Source organism: Chaetodon trifascialis, chromosome 6 (assembly GCF_039877785.1).
Source record: "Chaetodon trifascialis isolate fChaTrf1 chromosome 6, fChaTrf1.hap1, whole genome shotgun sequence".
Classification (NCBI taxonomy): Eukaryota; Metazoa; Chordata; class Actinopteri; order Chaetodontiformes; family Chaetodontidae; genus Chaetodon; species Chaetodon trifascialis.
Window position 1 is genome coordinate 4,585,479 of NC_092061.1, and position 18,113 is coordinate 4,603,591.

Consider the following 18,113-nt stretch of genomic DNA (forward strand, 5'->3'; position numbering starts at 1 on the left):
CATTTGGAGGACTTTTACTCCTCTTGGCATGATGTGGAGGAGAGAATGAGACTCAACACAGAGAAACCGAAGGAGTCAGTTAACTCTTTTAAGGCGAGGCATCGTTTCTGAAGCTTGTATGGGAGAGAATCGTCGAGCGTCTTGGTCATTTATTGACCGACGAAACTAAAAGCGAATGTGGAGCTATTTAACATCAAACCTCATTTTCTCTCTTCAGTCATCTGCTGTATTCAATGTGACCAATAAATCCGTCTGAGACTTTTACTTGCAAGCTAGTAGAAAAACACGCTTTTGGATCCTTGCTTTGAATTTACCTGTAGGTCACAAACGCGTCTAAAGCTTCGTAAATGAATCCGTGTGCCTGCTGTGCAGCTGTGAAAGCCCTGCACGAAGACGACGCAGCGTGAGGATGAAATTAAAAAAAAAGGACATAGTAAAGAACATAATTTATTTAAGACAAAATCTAAAGCAGAAATAAATACATGAAGGAACAACAATGTGTGTAATTTACTTGAACAATGAATAAGAAACCGTCTGAGTGGTCGCAAACAGAAGAAACAATGCCTCATCAGGCCACTGAACTCTGAGGAGCCCAGCTACTTCTTAACAGACCAGACATTAAAAAAAAAAAAAAAAAAAGGTTAATCTGTAAATGATTTGTCAAACACATTTAAAAACCGACTTCAGCCATCATGCACTCCCATAACAAAATAAAGTGTTCGCTGTTAAAATTAGAAATGTTTACAGGCCTCGACATGTGTAATAAATACAAAAACAAAGATAATCAATAAAAACAGTCATTAGGACAAATTAGATTTCGTTGGAAAGGTAGATTGAACAGATGGTAGCAGACGAGTCATGAGTAGAGGAAGTGCAGGGGGCGGGGCGTTAAATCAACTCACCATACAAAAATCATTTCATGAAAACAATCGAGAAATTAGGCAGGATCGATACATTCATTATGTGCATGTTCCCCATCGTTTAAAACGTCGGCATCGGGACCTTGAAGGTGTGATATGGTGCTGCTCGACTCGCTGAAACGCTTCCTGTACAAAACTCATAGAGCTGGAATTCACAAATTACAGCACTATGACACAAAACATGACAGAATGAAAGGCCAGAGAGCCACCGGACTGCGCCATCTGGCATCGCGTCCTACATGCATGGATAGGCTGGACAATCATGTTGGGCCAGTGCTTCACGAGCACGGTGATTGTTTGTGCGTACGTTTACCCACCGGAGACTCGCAGCACTGTCACGCGCACCCGAGCTTGTGATTCTCTTGATCGAGACGGATCTACAGAAGGCCGCAGATGTGTAGTCCAGATGTAGCTTCAAACACCAAATCTACAGACACCGGGACGGGGGAACACACTCAGTTGGCACCATTTAAAAAAAAAGAAAATCAAAACTTTTACAAATTCACCATTTGATCGATTAGAAAAAGGGAAAAAAAAGAGTTTAAAAGCAATGGATGGGTGAAAGTTAAAAAAGGAAAGCAGAACATGAAGGCGGTAGCTTATCAACAGTAGTTGACATCATCTCCTCTCGATCACAATGCCCTTTCAGATTACAGCTGACCCACAGCCGAGATCCCCCACACGCAGACGGACACGCAGACACAAGCGCAGACCTCGACTGAGCCCCGAGTGCTGTCCTCCCTTTAGAACATCGCTGCTGCTCAAAAAAAGAGCTGCAGATTCTCCCCTAGCTTCAAAAATGGCTCAGATAAAACCAGGGAGGTCACAATGCACATGAAACACCACCAATCTGCTGGAGCGCCTTCCGCTGAAACACCGAACTTTGTCCGTGATGGCGACTTCATTCAGACGCGTTTGAACACATCAGCTTCAAGTCGACCAGGTGAGTTTAACACCTCCTCTTCCTCCTCTGCAGGTTCAGCTCTTCTTCACTTGTCCGCTCTCCTCACCCTGGTTAGCTGCATGGCAGCTCTACCCAACCAGCCATTCTGGGAATATCCACAGGCTGCTCCTCCCTCCTCCTCCTCCTCCTCCTCCTCCTGCAAACAGAGACGTGTTGGTCCTCGCCGCAAAACTTTAAGACTCTCTGACACTTCTGTGGTCCGTGGCAATGGAATTCAGACACTTGAGTAACACATGTCGTTTTGCTTGATCGACAGACAAACATGGGGCGCCTGCATGGCAGTTATCAGCTCCCCCGAAATGTAGGAAAACAATGTAATGCTTATGTATGAAGTCGCACATTCGCCTCCACGAGCAGCTCCAGATTCGGACCTAAATGCAGCTTCTGTACAATCTCTCACTGTTAGAAATTAGCTGTATCATGAACTGGGATGCCGACTGGAACACAGATAGCTGCATGACTCTTTGTGTCAAAGCCCTGCACATAAGCACCAACCAATAAAACATGTGTCCAGTCATGACGAGCAACTCTGGATGTTTTTCCTGGGTAAGTCTGTAATATAATTCAGATTTCAATCTAGTTTAAAGCAGCCTTAATGACCGCTGGAAACAGCCTGAAATCTGACGTGTATGAAGCTGCATTTAGGGCTGAATCTGAAGCTGCTGATGGATCAAACTCATTGCATGAGAACGACAGTGTTAAAAAGAACACGAATTAAAATCACAGGCATCCCTAAAACTGGTGGAACTGACACCACGTTTCAACATGTAGGACGAATTGAAATCAGCATCCGAGATCCAGTATTTCATCTCATATCATTCAGATTTCACACAGCGAACAGGAGCAGTTTCTCCTTAGGACGCCATGCCATCACTGACACTGACTGATATTCTTCTCACTCATACTTCAGTTCGTCTGTCATTAAGGTTTAGAAATCTCGCTCTCCAAATAAAAAGGTAGTGGTTGTTGTAGTAAAAACAATGACAAGAGTTCACAGAGTCAACTGTGGAGGAAGCACTGGAAGTTGAACCAGGAGCTCTGATGATATGCTCAGTCATCGTGAGGTGGTCGGTGGGAGGGAGGAGGGAAAGGAGGGCTTGTGGAGCAGAGTCATAAACGGGCCTCTGTTGCCCCCCCGCTCAGTCTTCTCTGATCAGGCCGAACACACAGGAGCCCCGTGGGGGTCTGGCTGCCGCTGCTGGGTTGGTGATGCTATGCCGCCATGAGATACTGATGGTAGAAGAGGCCAAAGAGGGAGGTGGAGAAGAGGCAGGCGGCGATCCACCAAGCAAAGAAGGAGAAGAGCCCCCGGAAGAGCAGGGGGCTGAAGACAGTCCGCAGGCCTCCCAGAGCCACCGACAGCTGGGCCACCGACGCCCGGGCTCCTGTTTCTACCACCGCAGCCGGCGTCGGGGCTGCGACTGGAGCCGCCCCCATCACAGAGTTCATTTCATGGGTACAAGGAAGGTCTTCTTCAGGATAGACCCACCAGGAGTGTCCACCTGCAACAAATGAGACACAGGGAGGAAAAAGCTCGAACCTGAAGGCAAAGAGATATTTTAAACTGGAGAATCATCGAGCGGCGCACGACTCACCTAAGGTTTTTAGCAGCAAAGTCGTATGCAGCAGCATCACCAGCGGCGCCACATACTGTAGTGCGATTACACACAAGTAGTAAAAAACACGTGCAACCTGGGTGGAGAAGAAGACGAAGAACCGCGTCAGGGCGGGCTTTTGCACAAACTGTTTAACGGCACATTTTGCGAGGTTGAACACCAACCTGCTACGGCTGCTTTTTGTTTCTCTGCAATATATCCCCTCAAACATCATCTCACCATCCAGCCGGCCAGTTTATCAGTTTCAATAATGTTACATCTTACGAGAGAAATGGCATTTTTAATGATGGTGACAGTCACTGGATGTGCCAGTTCATAAAACCACATTAGCAATAAAATAAGTAAGAAACTTTGCCGACTCTTCCACCGAGTCTAGAAATGACATCTGTGACAGCTGGCCTGTATTAGCGGCGCCATATATTCTATTATTTGGGCTGATGTATATAAACACTTGCATCCTGAAGCAGAATTGTAAGATAGGAGAGGCTGGTCTGCACTGGACCAGACTATCAGCACTTTATGCTTTTAGAGGCGAGGACACGAGCTGATGTGTTTGGCCACTACTGATGCCAGTCCTAAACACGCTCACTGATAATGTATCCAATTTCCAAGTGCACCACAGGTGGGCTGCACGCCTCCTGCATAATGCATGTCCTGCGCACAGATGACCGAGTTTTGTGCTGTTCCTTAATTCACAAAGACCCGACCTGAAATGTGTCTATATTTGTTTTAGAAAAGGGGGAAACTGGCTTCCTCCTAAATGTTTCCACTTTTAAGCCTTCAGCAGTACAGCTATGTGTTAAGTGGGCTTATTTCATCTCTTATCTTACTCACCATCTTCTGCAGGTCAACGGTACTTATCCGTCCTGCTTCCTTCTTCATCTGGTCCACACCCTTCTGGGCCAGGTTGAGGTAGGCCTGCAAATGATGTCTCATCATAGCGAGCCGGAGTATACACATCAGTATGATGATCCATAACCGCAGCGTGTCGTACGTCTGCTCCGTCATCCTGATGACAACAGAAAGAAGAGAGCGGAGATGATGAAGGGGTGACGGCTTTTTCTGGTCTGCAGACTCAACCCGTCATGTAAGCTGCTGCAGAGGCAATGACTGCGTTTACATGTGCACAGAGAAGCAGAAGAAAAGTCCACATTTCTGGCTGGAAGGAGAAACAAAGCTACTGCTAAATACTGGAGGACTTGGGTATCAACAGGTTTTTGGATACGTCCAAATATCGCAACGCCGACCTTTTCAAGAAGGTAGCTGAAAGAATGAAAGAGGAAGTGTGAGGCTGTTAATCAGTGAGCGCACAGATGCATGTAAAGAGCAACACTAGTGGGACATTCATTTTAATTATCCTTGTAATCAGCTTAGTTGGAATACTGTCTTTTCAGGAACAAGGGCAACAACCGGAATATTTTGTGCATGTAAACGTAGTCATTGAGACAGACAGGAAAGATAATAAGAGCAAAGGAGTCATAAACAACTCTGAAGAAAAAGTACAAGAGGGTGAAATTGAGAGATAAAGAGGTGAGAAGGGGGGGTACTGTAACATGAAATCAGGCTTAATCATGTTTGACCTTGATAGTATCAGCGGCACCGTCAGCATCAGAGGAAAGTTTGACACATGACAGAATTCAAAGTTGCGACAAATGAAAGCTGTTATCTCGGAAAGAGCTAACAAATGACAGCAGTTAGAGATACAATAAAGAGCTTCCCCTGAGGTATGACTAAATTTGTTTACAGTCTAATTTTAACCCAAGCAGACAACGTGTGTCCTGTCACTTCATCTACGGGCTGAATGCGTTCCTTATCTCATTGAGCCGTTGTAAATTCCATTTTCATAACTGCTGTAGCATTGTTTACATCCATTTCCCAGCACAAAAGCCACAATTACTTTTATTTTTGCAGCTTTGCGACGTTGTCCCGTCCCTCTTGTTTGAATGGCAGGTAATTAGCTTGCTAGATATCAAGGGAGTCCGACGGGTTTGCCTCCAGAGCGCAGATCAATCAACACAGGGTGCGAGTATGCACACCTACAGCTCACTCTTGTTCGCCAGAAATGTTTAGGCAGTCTCATTCATGAGCTACAAAGCATTTTACCGGCGAGCTCATTGTCCATTGTCCAAGTGGGAACTTTCAAATAACTAAAACAGTCACTTCTACAAATAACAACAAAAAGGTGAAATCTCGCCTTAGCAAACCTCTTTTTGAGCGCGCTGACTGAGGTGGAAGTTGGCATTTTGGAACCAGAGTAATTACTTACAAAGGCACACTCTCCTTGTCCAGAGTGGGGTTCATTATGTAGTCCTTGGTAATGGGCTTCACCCACAGCAGGACCATGATAAGAGGGGACAGGAAGTTGATATGAAGCAGAGTCCTACAGAAAAAAAAAAAGGGAGGTGAGGGAGAGGATGTCCACTTAAACCAATCCACACATGCAACGTCTTATCCTGCTGGATGCAAGAGTCTCAGAAGATTGTTAAAAAAATGTCTGACCACTGAAGAAACTCCAAACTGATCCAGGCTTGATGGCTGAGTCATCAATACCTCCGAAACACCGAAATCTTGCTTTTTAATCTCAAATTTGAAGTTAACGTAGGGAGAAATGAGGTCCGCGCTATCAATGCAACTTTTCCTGAGAGGGGCGAGGAGATAACCAGGGCGCATATTTTGAAGGGCTTGGAGATAATCCCTGCTAGTGACAGGGTCTGAGGATGTAAGCTCGTGACAGTGAAGAGGGGGAATGGAAGGGGAGGCCATTTTGGAGAGTCTGCTATGCCAAAGTGGATTATCTGGATGCGACGTGCTCCCTGCTCTGCACCCCCTATCATGGTCCTAGACGTGCCACCCAGTGAGTTCTGAAATAGAAATCCGCCCCAACTGAGGAAGTCTTCATCTGACTCACGGGGTGCTTTCTCTCGTATCTGACACTGGGAATAATAGGAGACAAGTTCGGCTGCGCTATATTTGGCTTCTTAGCAGGACTTGAGCGCTGTGTTCGCGGCCCATCTGAGCACATCGTGTATTAATTAAGCCCAGAGGCACAGATACGGCAGACCATCCTGGAGCTTCTCCCTTTATCAGAAACAATTCGTTCATTTACGCAGGATGACGTGAAAGTTGCTTGTTTTCACTTCAAACACCGCTGCTGGGAAAATGAACGGGGACGCTCGGCGCTGACGCTCAAGGTTGAGTCTGGAGAGCGAGGAGGAAGGGCGACTGAGGCAGCGGCAAAAGGAAAAACAAAGCTTACTTTTCCCTGACCGGGAACTGATCTCTCAACAAAGACTGCCGTGACTTTTCACTTTTTTACATCCTCATTACGAGCAGCTCCTGTCACATGTTTACTCACTCAAGCCCTGCTCCTCGATGGGAACAGCACAACCACGTTCAGACGCAGGGAAAGCTCAAAAATGCCTTCTGTGGAAAAAGAAGGACGGGGGATCCACATGCTTTACATACACACTCTACAAAACCAGGCGTTTTCAACACGTGAGTGCTGGTCTCAGCCTGAACATTGAAGACCTCCCTGTTGTGCTGAGCAGCGCAGACTTTCAGGTTTTTTTGTTTCCAGGAGTCGTGTAGAATCAAGCGATTTGACGAAATACTTCGGTTTTTAGCTTAGAATTGGTTATTTTTCCTGTTCAACAAGCGTCATACGTTTGAAAATCCAACCATAATATCTATTTTTAGATTTTCTGGCTTTTGCAGACTTTTTAAAGGAATCATGCTTTCAAACCCGCCGCCGCGTTGAGGGGTGCGAGGGTTAAGAATAAGGAAGACATCAAAAGCGTTTAATGAAAAATACATGAGTGACCACAGAGGAGAAGACAATAACTGCAGAAGACTCACTGTGTAAATTTGGCTGTGGTCAGATTGAGAGCATCTAGGTGCATCTGGGCCAATCGTAGACCAGGGAAAGTTAGAAATGCTCCAATCAGGGAGCAGAGCAGGGCCAGGATCAGCTTGAAGGTGAGTTTAGATATGGGACCCCTGTGAACGAGAAAACACATAGTGAGTTACTATTGTAGTTTCATGAGTCATAAAGAATTCATGAAGGCAGAGAAAACAAAAATGATACTGTGAGAATACTGATTTTGTACTTACTGGGACTCTAAGCCCTGGTGCTGCAGAAAGTGTAGAGCACTGTCAGAGAAGTTTGCAAAGCCTGGAGATGAAGAAATGTTTGACAGTGACTCACACGCCGGTGCCAAAATTAATCAAATTTGGATGTGACTAACAGGTTCATTCGCGAGACTGTGGAGCACTAACCTGTCTCCAGACCAAACTCCAGGTAGTTTTCAGTGACGATGAGAATGGCCATGGCTTTGACGAAAAAGAAGAAAGCAAAAGTGATGCAGAGCGAACGCTCGCCTCCTTCCTCCAGCTTGAAGTAGTGAGCCGTTAGAGAGAAAAGGGTCTTACTGCGGGAACACAGTCAAGGGAAAACATCTCCAGAAGCACGCTGGCATACAAAGCAAATACAATCCGCTTTTGCAGATATATTTTCAATACCTTTCACATGTTCAAGAGAAACAGAAGGGAGCCTCTGCAATCAGCCCTCCACCCATTACACAAGCCCCGACACCAGCAGGTGTGGGCACCAAAGCCTGCCACTGAGGTCCTAATAGGATTTTACTGTGTCCTCGAAGACACTGATCGCGAGACGAAGGACAGAACATGTTCCTCAAGCAAACCCTGGTCGCGATGGAGATGAAACTCCCCGTTTCTGCAGCATTTCAGGTGACAGCATGGCAATTTCTCACTCCCTTTTAGTCCATTTCAAGACTGGTGTTCAATCCAATGGAGTCTTCTTTTCTTTTCCCCCTTCTATTCACTGCTGTGAAGACAGCTGTATAAACACTCGCCAGACAAGTCTGAGCCAGCGTGGGGCTGAAAAGAGAAACAGCCGTGTTTGAGCCATCACGTGGCGGACTACAATTAATATACTGCCGAGCTGGCCTGTCAACATTGGCCAAAGGTGAGGACATGCAGTCGCATTTATAAATTTCAGGGGGAAAAAAATGGGCGAGGAAGCGAGGTACCATAAGACGCAGATACCCAAAGAGCATGCTGCTCCCTCGTTATCAGTGGCGGTTAAGGCAGTAGAGCTGATCTCCTGGGCGAGAGTCTTAAACATATCATCAGAGCTGAAATAGGAAAACTGAAATCAAGTGTCCCATTAACACATATATTGAGCCGACCCTTTCCCTCATCTTCATCTTCATAGTCCCATTTCATCTGTTCCACAGTCTGTCCTTTTCCCCAAGCATATCAGTCTGTTGGGCTGTGAAAATTGGGCCTCCAATCTCCGACGTAGGCAGGAAATGACACACCGTCTGACCGCGGTGAGCCGGGCCCAACCAGGAGCACTGGAAAGATTGATCCCTGTGGTTGGTGGCAAGGATAATGCATATTATTTAACCATCATTCGGCGTAGCAAAATGGCAGGTAGCTGTGGAGCATAAAGGAGCTGGAAGTCAAGCCAGTGGGTGCTTTAGCAGTCATTTTATAGTCTCCACCACTGCTGCATCCACCCAATCAAGCTGGAATGATTCGGCCCCTTAAAGACAAAGAGACGTTATCCTACGACGGCGGTGAAGAATGTAAAGCGAAAATAATGGAAATGTGCAAAGGAGAGTCCCCAAAAAACCTCAAAACCCACCTGCAGACATGATGTAAGAGCATACCCTGAGTTTAGAAAAAAGGCTAACCACGATGTGAGGATACATGACAAAAGCGAGCACCAGCAGGCACCAGACCACGCTGATGTTCATCTCTCCTGAGGCCTGGGCCGCGCTGTAGTACAGCTCTGTTATCAGATAGACCACAGTCGCCGCTACAGTGAAATCCACCAGCCACTGGAACTCCGGGAAGTAGTGCAGCGCTGGGGGCATAAAGAGCATAAATGAATCCAAAAACACACAGCACAGCACAAACAGACATGACTGAGCAGCTACAATTCAACTGGAGACATCCGTCCTACCTAACGTGTCGACTTCTGTGATGCATTTCGTCTCCAGCTGCAAGTCGATGTCCTTGGGAACCGTGAGCGGCTTATTGTCTATGTGACCATTGTACTTCCTGGGGCGAGGAGGGAGGGCAGCAAAACAACAAATAAGGTCAGAAACAAGCAACTCGAACAGCAAGTAAACAGAGTTTTACACATTTTTCTTTCCTGTGAGGCGATACGAACTGGAAGAGAAATCCTCACAGCGGGGTCTGTCCTCGCAGACATTTTCTTTCGCTTTTTTTTTTTTTTGTCATCTTGCCTTTTATACAACTGAAAAGAAATAGCAAGTCCACACATTCCTGCACTTTTTTTTGTATATCTGCAGAAAATATTGGCAAAGGTTGCAGGTTGAGTGAGATGGTGGCCTGAGCTGGAGAATCGTCCTTCAAGAAGAACTTGAAATTGACTTCCTACCTGCTAAATACTCATGGTGACAGTAAATAACAGGTAAAAAAAATGCTAAATGCAGCTCTGGCATTTAAATGCAACGGTCGAGGGTTTGAGTTACTTTTTGACTTTCCCATGACCAGGAGGGACAATGCATAAGCAGCTCTAAATCGCCAACAGCAGGCTAATGGAGAGCTGTTCTTCGGGCTTGAACAACTGTCCGCTGGGCCTCCTCAGTCCTGGGCTTTGTTTGTTCAGCCCTGTGTGTGCCCTGTATTCACAGGACAATACCACTGTAAGACTCAAGGGCCAAACATGCCCCGGACAGATTTCATCTCTGAGGCACCTGACGGGAAAAAAAAGGGGCTCAGCTTCGCCCCTCACTGAGGGAGTCGGACTGTTAACAAAGGGAGCGGAGCTGCATGGCACGAGCTGGCCAAAGGACAGTGAGTCCATCTTTTTCTTCGGGGGATTACTGAACATGTGGTGCTAGAGAGCCTCGACCTGCCTCATACAGGGTCAGAGAAAGGGCCGCGCCTCCAGAAAAAGTTGGGAGCTGGACACCACGAGGAAGAGTGAGGATTAACTTTCGGTCGTGGCTTCAATTTGGATTCACATTTAACAGGAGAGCACAAAGGAAACGGCGCTGGAATCACGTGTTCGACATATGGCTCAACTTCCACCTGCGGCCCGAGAAACCGAACAGCGCTTTTATTTTAATTGCAAATTAGCCTTGAAGGAAAATCATCTTCCAGAATCAAAGCTTGACATCTGACCACTTTGAAGACATAATACTGTCTGGGAAACTTTGATTTCAGAGAAGATGCAATCGCTTTAAACTGTCAGCCCCTAAAATAGCCTAAATAGTAATGGCTCCAAAAAGCAGGAGCAGCTCTCCTCACATCTACCAGACAGGGCCACTTCTGAGCTGAGCTGCTCTGAGCCTCGATGAAGAGCCATAAAGGAGCAAAACAACAAAAACAGACTTCTGTCTCTTTACTTCAAACAGGCCTTAAATGAGCCACATAAACACATCAGCTTCATCTGTTTGCTGACATGCGTCTGGTCTCCATCCATCTCAAATGTCTGCTTCTCATCTTTTCTTTCCTCTCTGATGAAAGGGGTGCCTTCGTACCTCCTGTGTGCCACTGCATTTCCCCAACCCCCCCCCAAACAAAAGCCCTTCTTCATTCCAACCCGCACCCCTCCACCCCCCCCACCTACCTGTCTTTCCTCTTCTGTCCTTTTTGTTTCCCAGCTAAGCTCCTCAACTCATCTTCCGTAGGGTGCTGATACCACCGCAGACTGTGAACAAAGAGAGGACAGAGACGTGGAATCAGGCTCAACCAGGGACAGAGGAGGACAGAGCGAGACGGGGGACACCACGAAGCAGATATTTAAGATAAGATAAGTAAAAATCATGTTGAGTCTGAAGTAAGGAAAGACAAGGTCAAGTGATCTGTAATTTACTGTAAGAATAAAGGGAATTTCCTTATTATTAAAAGCTTAAAGTGCCTTTAAATCACTCCTCAAAGCAACTATTTCTAAAATCCTCAAAGCACAAATTTGCAACAGCTTGTAAACAAACATGCGTTTCTCAAAGCTTTTCTTTGTATGAGTGACTTCACAAATCTGAAACGCGCGTGCCAGAAGCTTTACACCAGCAGGGTTATCTGTCCTTAAGGGCCGAGTTTGACACGGGAGCTAATTTAAGAGCGTCCTTTAGAAGACAAACATTTTCAGGCACCCCGTTTAACTTTGAAAACTTGGAAACGCTCTCGTCGGAGCGTCCCGAGGAGCGCTGCGCGTGGCGGCGTCGGAGAGAAGGAGCACAGCTTGTTTTTCCCCGCGCACGTTTATTTATGATGGAAAATTCATGACTAAATATTCTAGAGGGACGCTCCGGGCCTCGTGCTCGGGGTAGAAGTTTTCAGAAAGCGTTTCGACGGTGCCCTGAAAAGAAAAACCAATGAATTATTAAACGTGTTCCAAGAAGCTGTTGAAAAACATATGTGGTGCTAATTAGAGGAAATGAGGCGGGCGCTTTCTTTCCATGCACCGTCCTCTCGGGTCATCCCAATATTTTGACGCCCTTTGGTCTTTGCAGTGTGATTTAACAACTCTCCTCTTCGTCTTCTTCTATCCACAGGCCTTTGAACGCTCTGTCGGGCGAGTAAACACTTTGATCCCCATTGTTCTGGTCTCTTTTTGAATAAACTTTTCAGAGGGAAAGTTCAACTGAAGCCCTCAGTGTAGAGGAAACATCGCATGTGCAGGACATTGCCTTACCTGCCACTGCAGAGTAGCCATCTTGCAAAGGAATAATGAGGTATGATTTTCTGAATTACACTGGCCATTACCATGGTAACCACCAGCTGCACACCAATCACACCCTGTGGAAAGAGGATGGGGGTTTAAAATCACATTCAAATAGTAATTAGACATATCATAAGGCAATGATGCATAAAACTACAGGTTCATACACAGCATATCACGTGATCAATAAAATGCCCTCGACACACCAACGGACACACTTGTTGATACACACAAAAACGTGTTGTCAACAGGGAGGACATACAGCATGCTGTCCCATCAAACTACAAGATGACGGTGCAGAGAGGCTCGTGTTCAGCTGTCATGACAGACTCTGAATGTTTACTCCGGCGCAATATAAACACACTGCGCGTATGTACTACATGTGATATTATAATACTAATATGATGTTAGAATTAGCATTTTTTAAAGCTGCCTTCAGTGTTTCTGAGGAGTTCGCTCTTAATGGACAGAGGTGAGGTTACAGACTTAGTTTTAATGGTGCTGTTTGGTCCCACTTGCTGTTGCCAAGGAAATATGCATGAATATTCATGTCTCCAGACTGCATGTTGGGTTTGAGACCAACCGCGTCCTGTCGGCCCAGGGATGACAGACAATGCGTTTGGGGTTGAACTGCAGTTTACTGTGACAACTCAACAAGTTTACAGTAAATAAATGGATTGAAGTGCTTCAGGTGAGTGCAGTTTGGAGGTAGAAGTACTTTGAGTTTGGAGTTAATGTTACATTTTACCAAATATCTGTCAGAGAGTAAAGTAACCAGATACAAAGAGTGTATTTAGGTGTTATTGATTACAAAGTGCTTCATGTAAACTATGTCAATAACAACTGTAGATGATGACAAAGGGAAAAGCCACATCTTGATTTTGGGAGGGTTTACATTCACTTTGGAAAGGTTGGGCTCTGGGACGGAGATGAACCAAAGCTGGAGCCATGCTGCATGGATCCTTCCTCTCTGTGAGGTGTCAGAATAATAATGCAGCCAAAAAAGCTAACACTAGCTGGTTTCAACCAGTCTACATCAGACACCACAGGAAAGGTTTTCTTGGTAAACACTGTTGAAAGATTAGGCTCCACAACTTTGATTAAGATCCAAAGCTCAAACACAGAATGACCTTCAGCTCAGCATAAACACAGACAGAGTGCAGGCGGTGGAGGCCAGGAGCTGATCACTTCAGTGTCACTCAGTCGAACCAACAGCATGCAACACGCCATGTTAGAGTCCTCAAAGCAGCTCCTCTACGCTTTTACTGGAAGCCATGGTGTGCATACCCTGATATCTGCTCCCAAGTACTTTAACATCATTTACACCTTCATTCAAGTGATGATGATGTCTCTCAATCACATGATTATCTGATATCACTAACAACTGTCATGGAGCATCATAGTAAGCGGCATGGTATGTTTAAGTGCGTGGGATTTCCCACCACCTGCAGAACTTAAAAAAGAAAGTGATCATTTGCTAACAATTTTTATATAAACTCAGCTGAAAATAGAACAAAGACAATGTGTTTAATGTTTGACCTCATCAGCTTCATTGATTTTTTTAAATATCTGATGCAGGAACATGTTTCGAACAAGTTGGGACAGGAGCAACTAAAGACTGGGAAAGATGTGAAATGCTCCAAAAACACCTGTTTGGAGCATTCCACAGGTAAACAGGTTGATTAGTAACAGGTGATAGTGTCACATTCACGAGCGAGGTTCAGCACTTTGTGACTAGGAGTAGGACTGTTTCGTGGCACTGCTGGATTTACTGTATTTTGGCAGGAATGTAATTCACCAGATTAGCCAAAAATGACATTAACATCCAGTTATTTTATCTATGAACGGCTTCTAAATTCCTTTTCCAGAAAATGCACAATATCATGATATTTATAGCTGATGCAATTTGAAATTACTTACAGAGTGATAAATATCAGAAATGACCACATTCACCGAGATACAACAAAAAGTAATGATGACTTATGTTTAGAGTTTGATTACAAGGGATTTAAATATTAACCAGCCACATACTGTAAACGTCTCCAACATTGGTCACAATGTCGGCCGCTGTGTGCCCGGGAGAATGAGCAGCCGGCGCTCCTGTGGTAGGCACCGAAAGATTTAGCAACATAAGGAGCTCAATATCAACCCGGCGCAGTTAGATCAATATTCACTTAGGCTTAAGAGGCCAAAATCATTCCCATCATGCTGCGCTTTTATCCACTCACTGTAGGCTAAGGTCTGCAGGTTGGCCTATCTCTTTGGCAATCAGCGGGAATCATTGATATCTGTGCCTTCACACATTTGAGCAAAGAGAACCAATTAGATAACTAATCCCCTCTAAAATATTTTCTCTTTTCCAACAACAGTCTGATATCTGTGCTGGCACCTGGGCAATGAATCTACACTTGCAAACTCATTACCCGAGTGTACAGCAATAAATCCTGTAGCCTTCTTTGTGTTCTCAACATGTTTACGCATCAACAACATGAGGCTAAACAAAACTCCCCGCCCTCGCTCAACGCTACTCAACAGAGCCCAAATTCACCCTAAAAGGGCAATTTAGAATGCTAATTTCTCTTTGCTTAATCTGTGTCTTGGTGGCAATTTGGAGACGTGCTGGTCCATTAAAAATAACGTTTTTCACAGGATGGAAAATTAATACAGGACTCAATCTTTTCAAAAAGTAAAATACCGACTCTGCTGACACGCAGATTCTGAAAATGTGTCATCTGGGTCGGCGTTATCGAGCGGGTGCTTGGCCTTTCCTGGCCGGAACACCTTACACCTTTGGGTTATTGGAAATGTTTATAGTGTCTGTGCACAACATCCACTCCTTCCAGCAACAAATACTAATTAAAACGATGCCCCAGCTCATCGTTTTCTGGTTTCTGTGAATCTTCAACTTTAATTGATTTTTGCACCAAGTCCCCCTTTTTTTGTCGGTCCAGCCCTCAGCATCTCTACTTAAGCCTTCAGCTCGTTTCGATATTAGCCTAATTCAAAAATATGTAGTCTGAATTACTGCAATGACAAGGTGACAAGAAACTGGGTTGGTACTGCAGTGAGCAAGCTCACACATATCCTACTCCTAATAAAAAGCAGGACAACAAGCACACATCCATCATAATGAACAACCTGCACATGATGCTAATAAATGCATATCTGAGTTAAGTTTAAACCTTTGTCAGCCTGCTGTAGGCGTAGAGGGAGGCAGTGAACGACACCTAAATATGGAAGATGGTGATGGTGAGGCCAGACCTGCACAGCAGACCTATATTTTGGATTGGTCATGGGGATCCCCAGTGTCACCCAGCATGGGGTAAGCTCCAAAAGCTAAAGTCAATACCTCTTCTGGAGCCACAGAGGGGACAGTGGGTGCCATTAATTTGGCAATCATACTCACTTCGAGATGCAACGCGTGACCAAACACAACCTCTCCGACTCAAGACATTCCTCCATGTGAGCGTCGGTCAGGCTATATAGGTCAAAAGCACACAACCTTCGCTTGGTGGATACTGACCAATCTCTGCGGGGGCCCTGCAAGGATCCCAGGCCTGGGGGAAATTGAGCCAGCATGGACTCTCTTATCTTGGCCAGTCCGCTTGACCCCCCTCCACACAACAACCAAATGAAATCTGTAGGGGGTGGGGAGTGAGAGCTGCAGTGATAACCACCAACTACACAAGCTCAAACACCTCACATGAAACTAACTTTGAGAGGGTGAAACCCCTTATTGACCGGTGCTTCCCCAGTTTCACTCATCTTGGCGACTCTGTGTATTAAATCCTTCTCTGTTCAACCACTGACTGTTGTAAATTTAAGCCCACACTTTCTAAAAATGAAATATTGCAGCTATAGACGGACCAAACTGTATATTGAAATGGACCTAATGTTGCAGTAAAAGATTGGATGACATCCTGGACATCTGACATTTCTGTGATATACTGTTAAGATATTTCATTTTTCTACTCCCCTCGTACTACACAATACCCTGATGGTACTACACTCAAGTGGAAGTGTTCATGCCTTGTCTTTTTATTCTACCTGCTTGAAAAATGGACGACTCCACCTGCTTGTTAATCATCTCGACATTATGAATACTAATTTCTAAGTTTTGTCACTTTTGTCCCGTCCTAGCTGCTGTCACAGAGAATAACACTGAACAGATTGAGACGTTCTGGTTGTGTTAACTGAAGAATAATGCAAATCACCACAGATAAATAATTCATAAAAACAAACTGCAATACAAATACACCAAAGACAAACTCCCTGATTGTGTTGGAGATCCCCCAAATCATTCAATTTCATATTCTCCATTTTATTTGTGTCAGTTGTGTCAAGATTACAGATACCATCTGTGTTTCAGATGGAAATTTGAGGATTATTGTGTGCTTTAAGATAATAACATGCCCATTCTTTGACCAGTATACAAATGTCATGAAAAACGTGCAGCCTGCAGTTGATCTATCAACTTCCCTTAGTAAGCTGACGATGTGAACGTTTCCCTGACAGATTTCATAAAAACCTTTGATTTGATTATCAGAGTGTTCAACAAATGCTTGTGACAGTTACACCAAATGAGCAAAAGCACGAAATGTAGTTCCAGTTCCACTGAGGGCATCCTAATGTCAAACTGAGCAGGTCAAGAGGGTAAACACACCTTGACTTCTCCCAGTGATATCCTGCTGCCAGGTGAATGGCATGCTAACTGTATGCTGGTATGATGCATTCCAGTATTTCCAATGTATTCTCAACGTCTCCCCTACGACACTATCTGATGTCAGGACTCCAAAACACTGTCTGTGATGAAACACAAACTAAAACTGTAACCATCGAATAGTCCTAACATCACTAAATCGCAGACGTCCACTTTTAGCTAACGCTAGCTAAATAGCTACACTGACTAGCCGGCTACAAGCACCTGCTATGGCTAGCAAGCTAAGCTAACGTTACACTGCAATCACAGCTACAAGCTGACTGAACACATAAAGGGCTCAGCAGCGTCACCTCAGACATCGACATGAAAACTGATGTTAGCAAATACTGCTCCATGAATGAAGTGCGACAATTCAGAGAAAACGTTGCGTTCAGGTGCTCGCTGTCACACTCACCATGTTGATGCAGTGCAGCTGAAACGGACTCTTCCCCGACAACACTGAGCACCCCGAGTCGGAAATCAAGCGGCGAGGAGCACATAAGCCCTTCTTGCGATGGTTGTGCACAAAATGAAGGGGTTTCTCATTCAAATTGTCATCGTATCCTTGCAGAGATGGGTTATAGCGTCAAAATTCAATGGATCCAACCTCCGCTCCCAAGTATTTTCAACTGCAGTAGAGGTCATGCGAAAATTTTGGGTAAGGAGGTGTCTTCAGATATGCCTGTACATGTAAAATAAAATACTAGGATTTAAATATTCTCACTCTCACGAATTGAAATAAAAATATGGTCCTGATATATATTAAATATACATGTGTGTCAGGGTATTTTAAATCTGATCGAAATATTGTTTAAACTTTAAAATTTTGTGTCGGACTTATCAAGATTCCTACAAGTATCCATTAGGACCCCCACAACCGGAAGAGAGCAAGAGTCACCACCACACATGACAGAGCGGTACCTGCATCAGATGTCTGGCAGTGGGCAGTGGAAACACAACGAGCAGAGGCAAATAACACCTTCTCCTAGTTTCTGCTTTTTTGATGTCAGAATGTGATTATTGACCGCATACATTGTACTTCGTGGTTGTATCAGTTGGTAAACGAAGCGCTGTTGGCGCTTACACCCGTAATTAAGTTGACTGTAATGGGATCCTCGACCCTCATAATCTTAACTCCTGTAACATTATTAAGTCAGTCATTAAGTGTAAGGCAAGTCAGAACAGCCGGCGACCA

The 18,113-nt window shown here is 44.9% G+C and overlaps 1 protein-coding gene across 1 annotated transcript; it reads right to left on the reverse strand.

The window, feature by feature from the left end:
* Window positions 1-434: 434 nt before the first annotated feature.
* tmem161b (transmembrane protein 161B) lies at window positions 435-17,578 on the reverse strand. Its single transcript, XM_070965056.1, has 12 exons — window positions 17,334-17,578; window positions 12,193-12,296; window positions 11,128-11,208; window positions 9,490-9,587; window positions 9,234-9,390; window positions 7,776-7,927; window positions 7,611-7,671; window positions 7,356-7,496; window positions 5,767-5,880; window positions 4,335-4,509; window positions 3,480-3,576; window positions 435-3,386 (listed from the first exon to the last, which is right to left on the reverse strand). Exons 1-12 carry the CDS (start codon window positions 17,334-17,336, stop codon window positions 3,097-3,099), a joined length of 1,473 nt encoding a protein of 490 aa, XP_070821157.1. The 5' UTR covers window positions 17,337-17,578; the 3' UTR covers window positions 435-3,096.
* Between the last annotated feature and the right edge of the window lie 535 nt (window positions 17,579-18,113).

Coding starts and splice junctions, on each gene's coding strand:
- tmem161b (XM_070965056.1), bottom strand. Junction 9,588..11,127: donor GGACAGAAGAGGAAAGACAG/GTAGGTGGGGGG, acceptor TCCTCGCCCCAG/GAAGTACAATGGTCACATAG. Junction 3,387..3,479: donor TTTGCTGCTAAAAACCTTAG/GTGAGTCGTGCG, acceptor CATTTGTTGCAG/GTGGACACTCCTGGTGGGTC.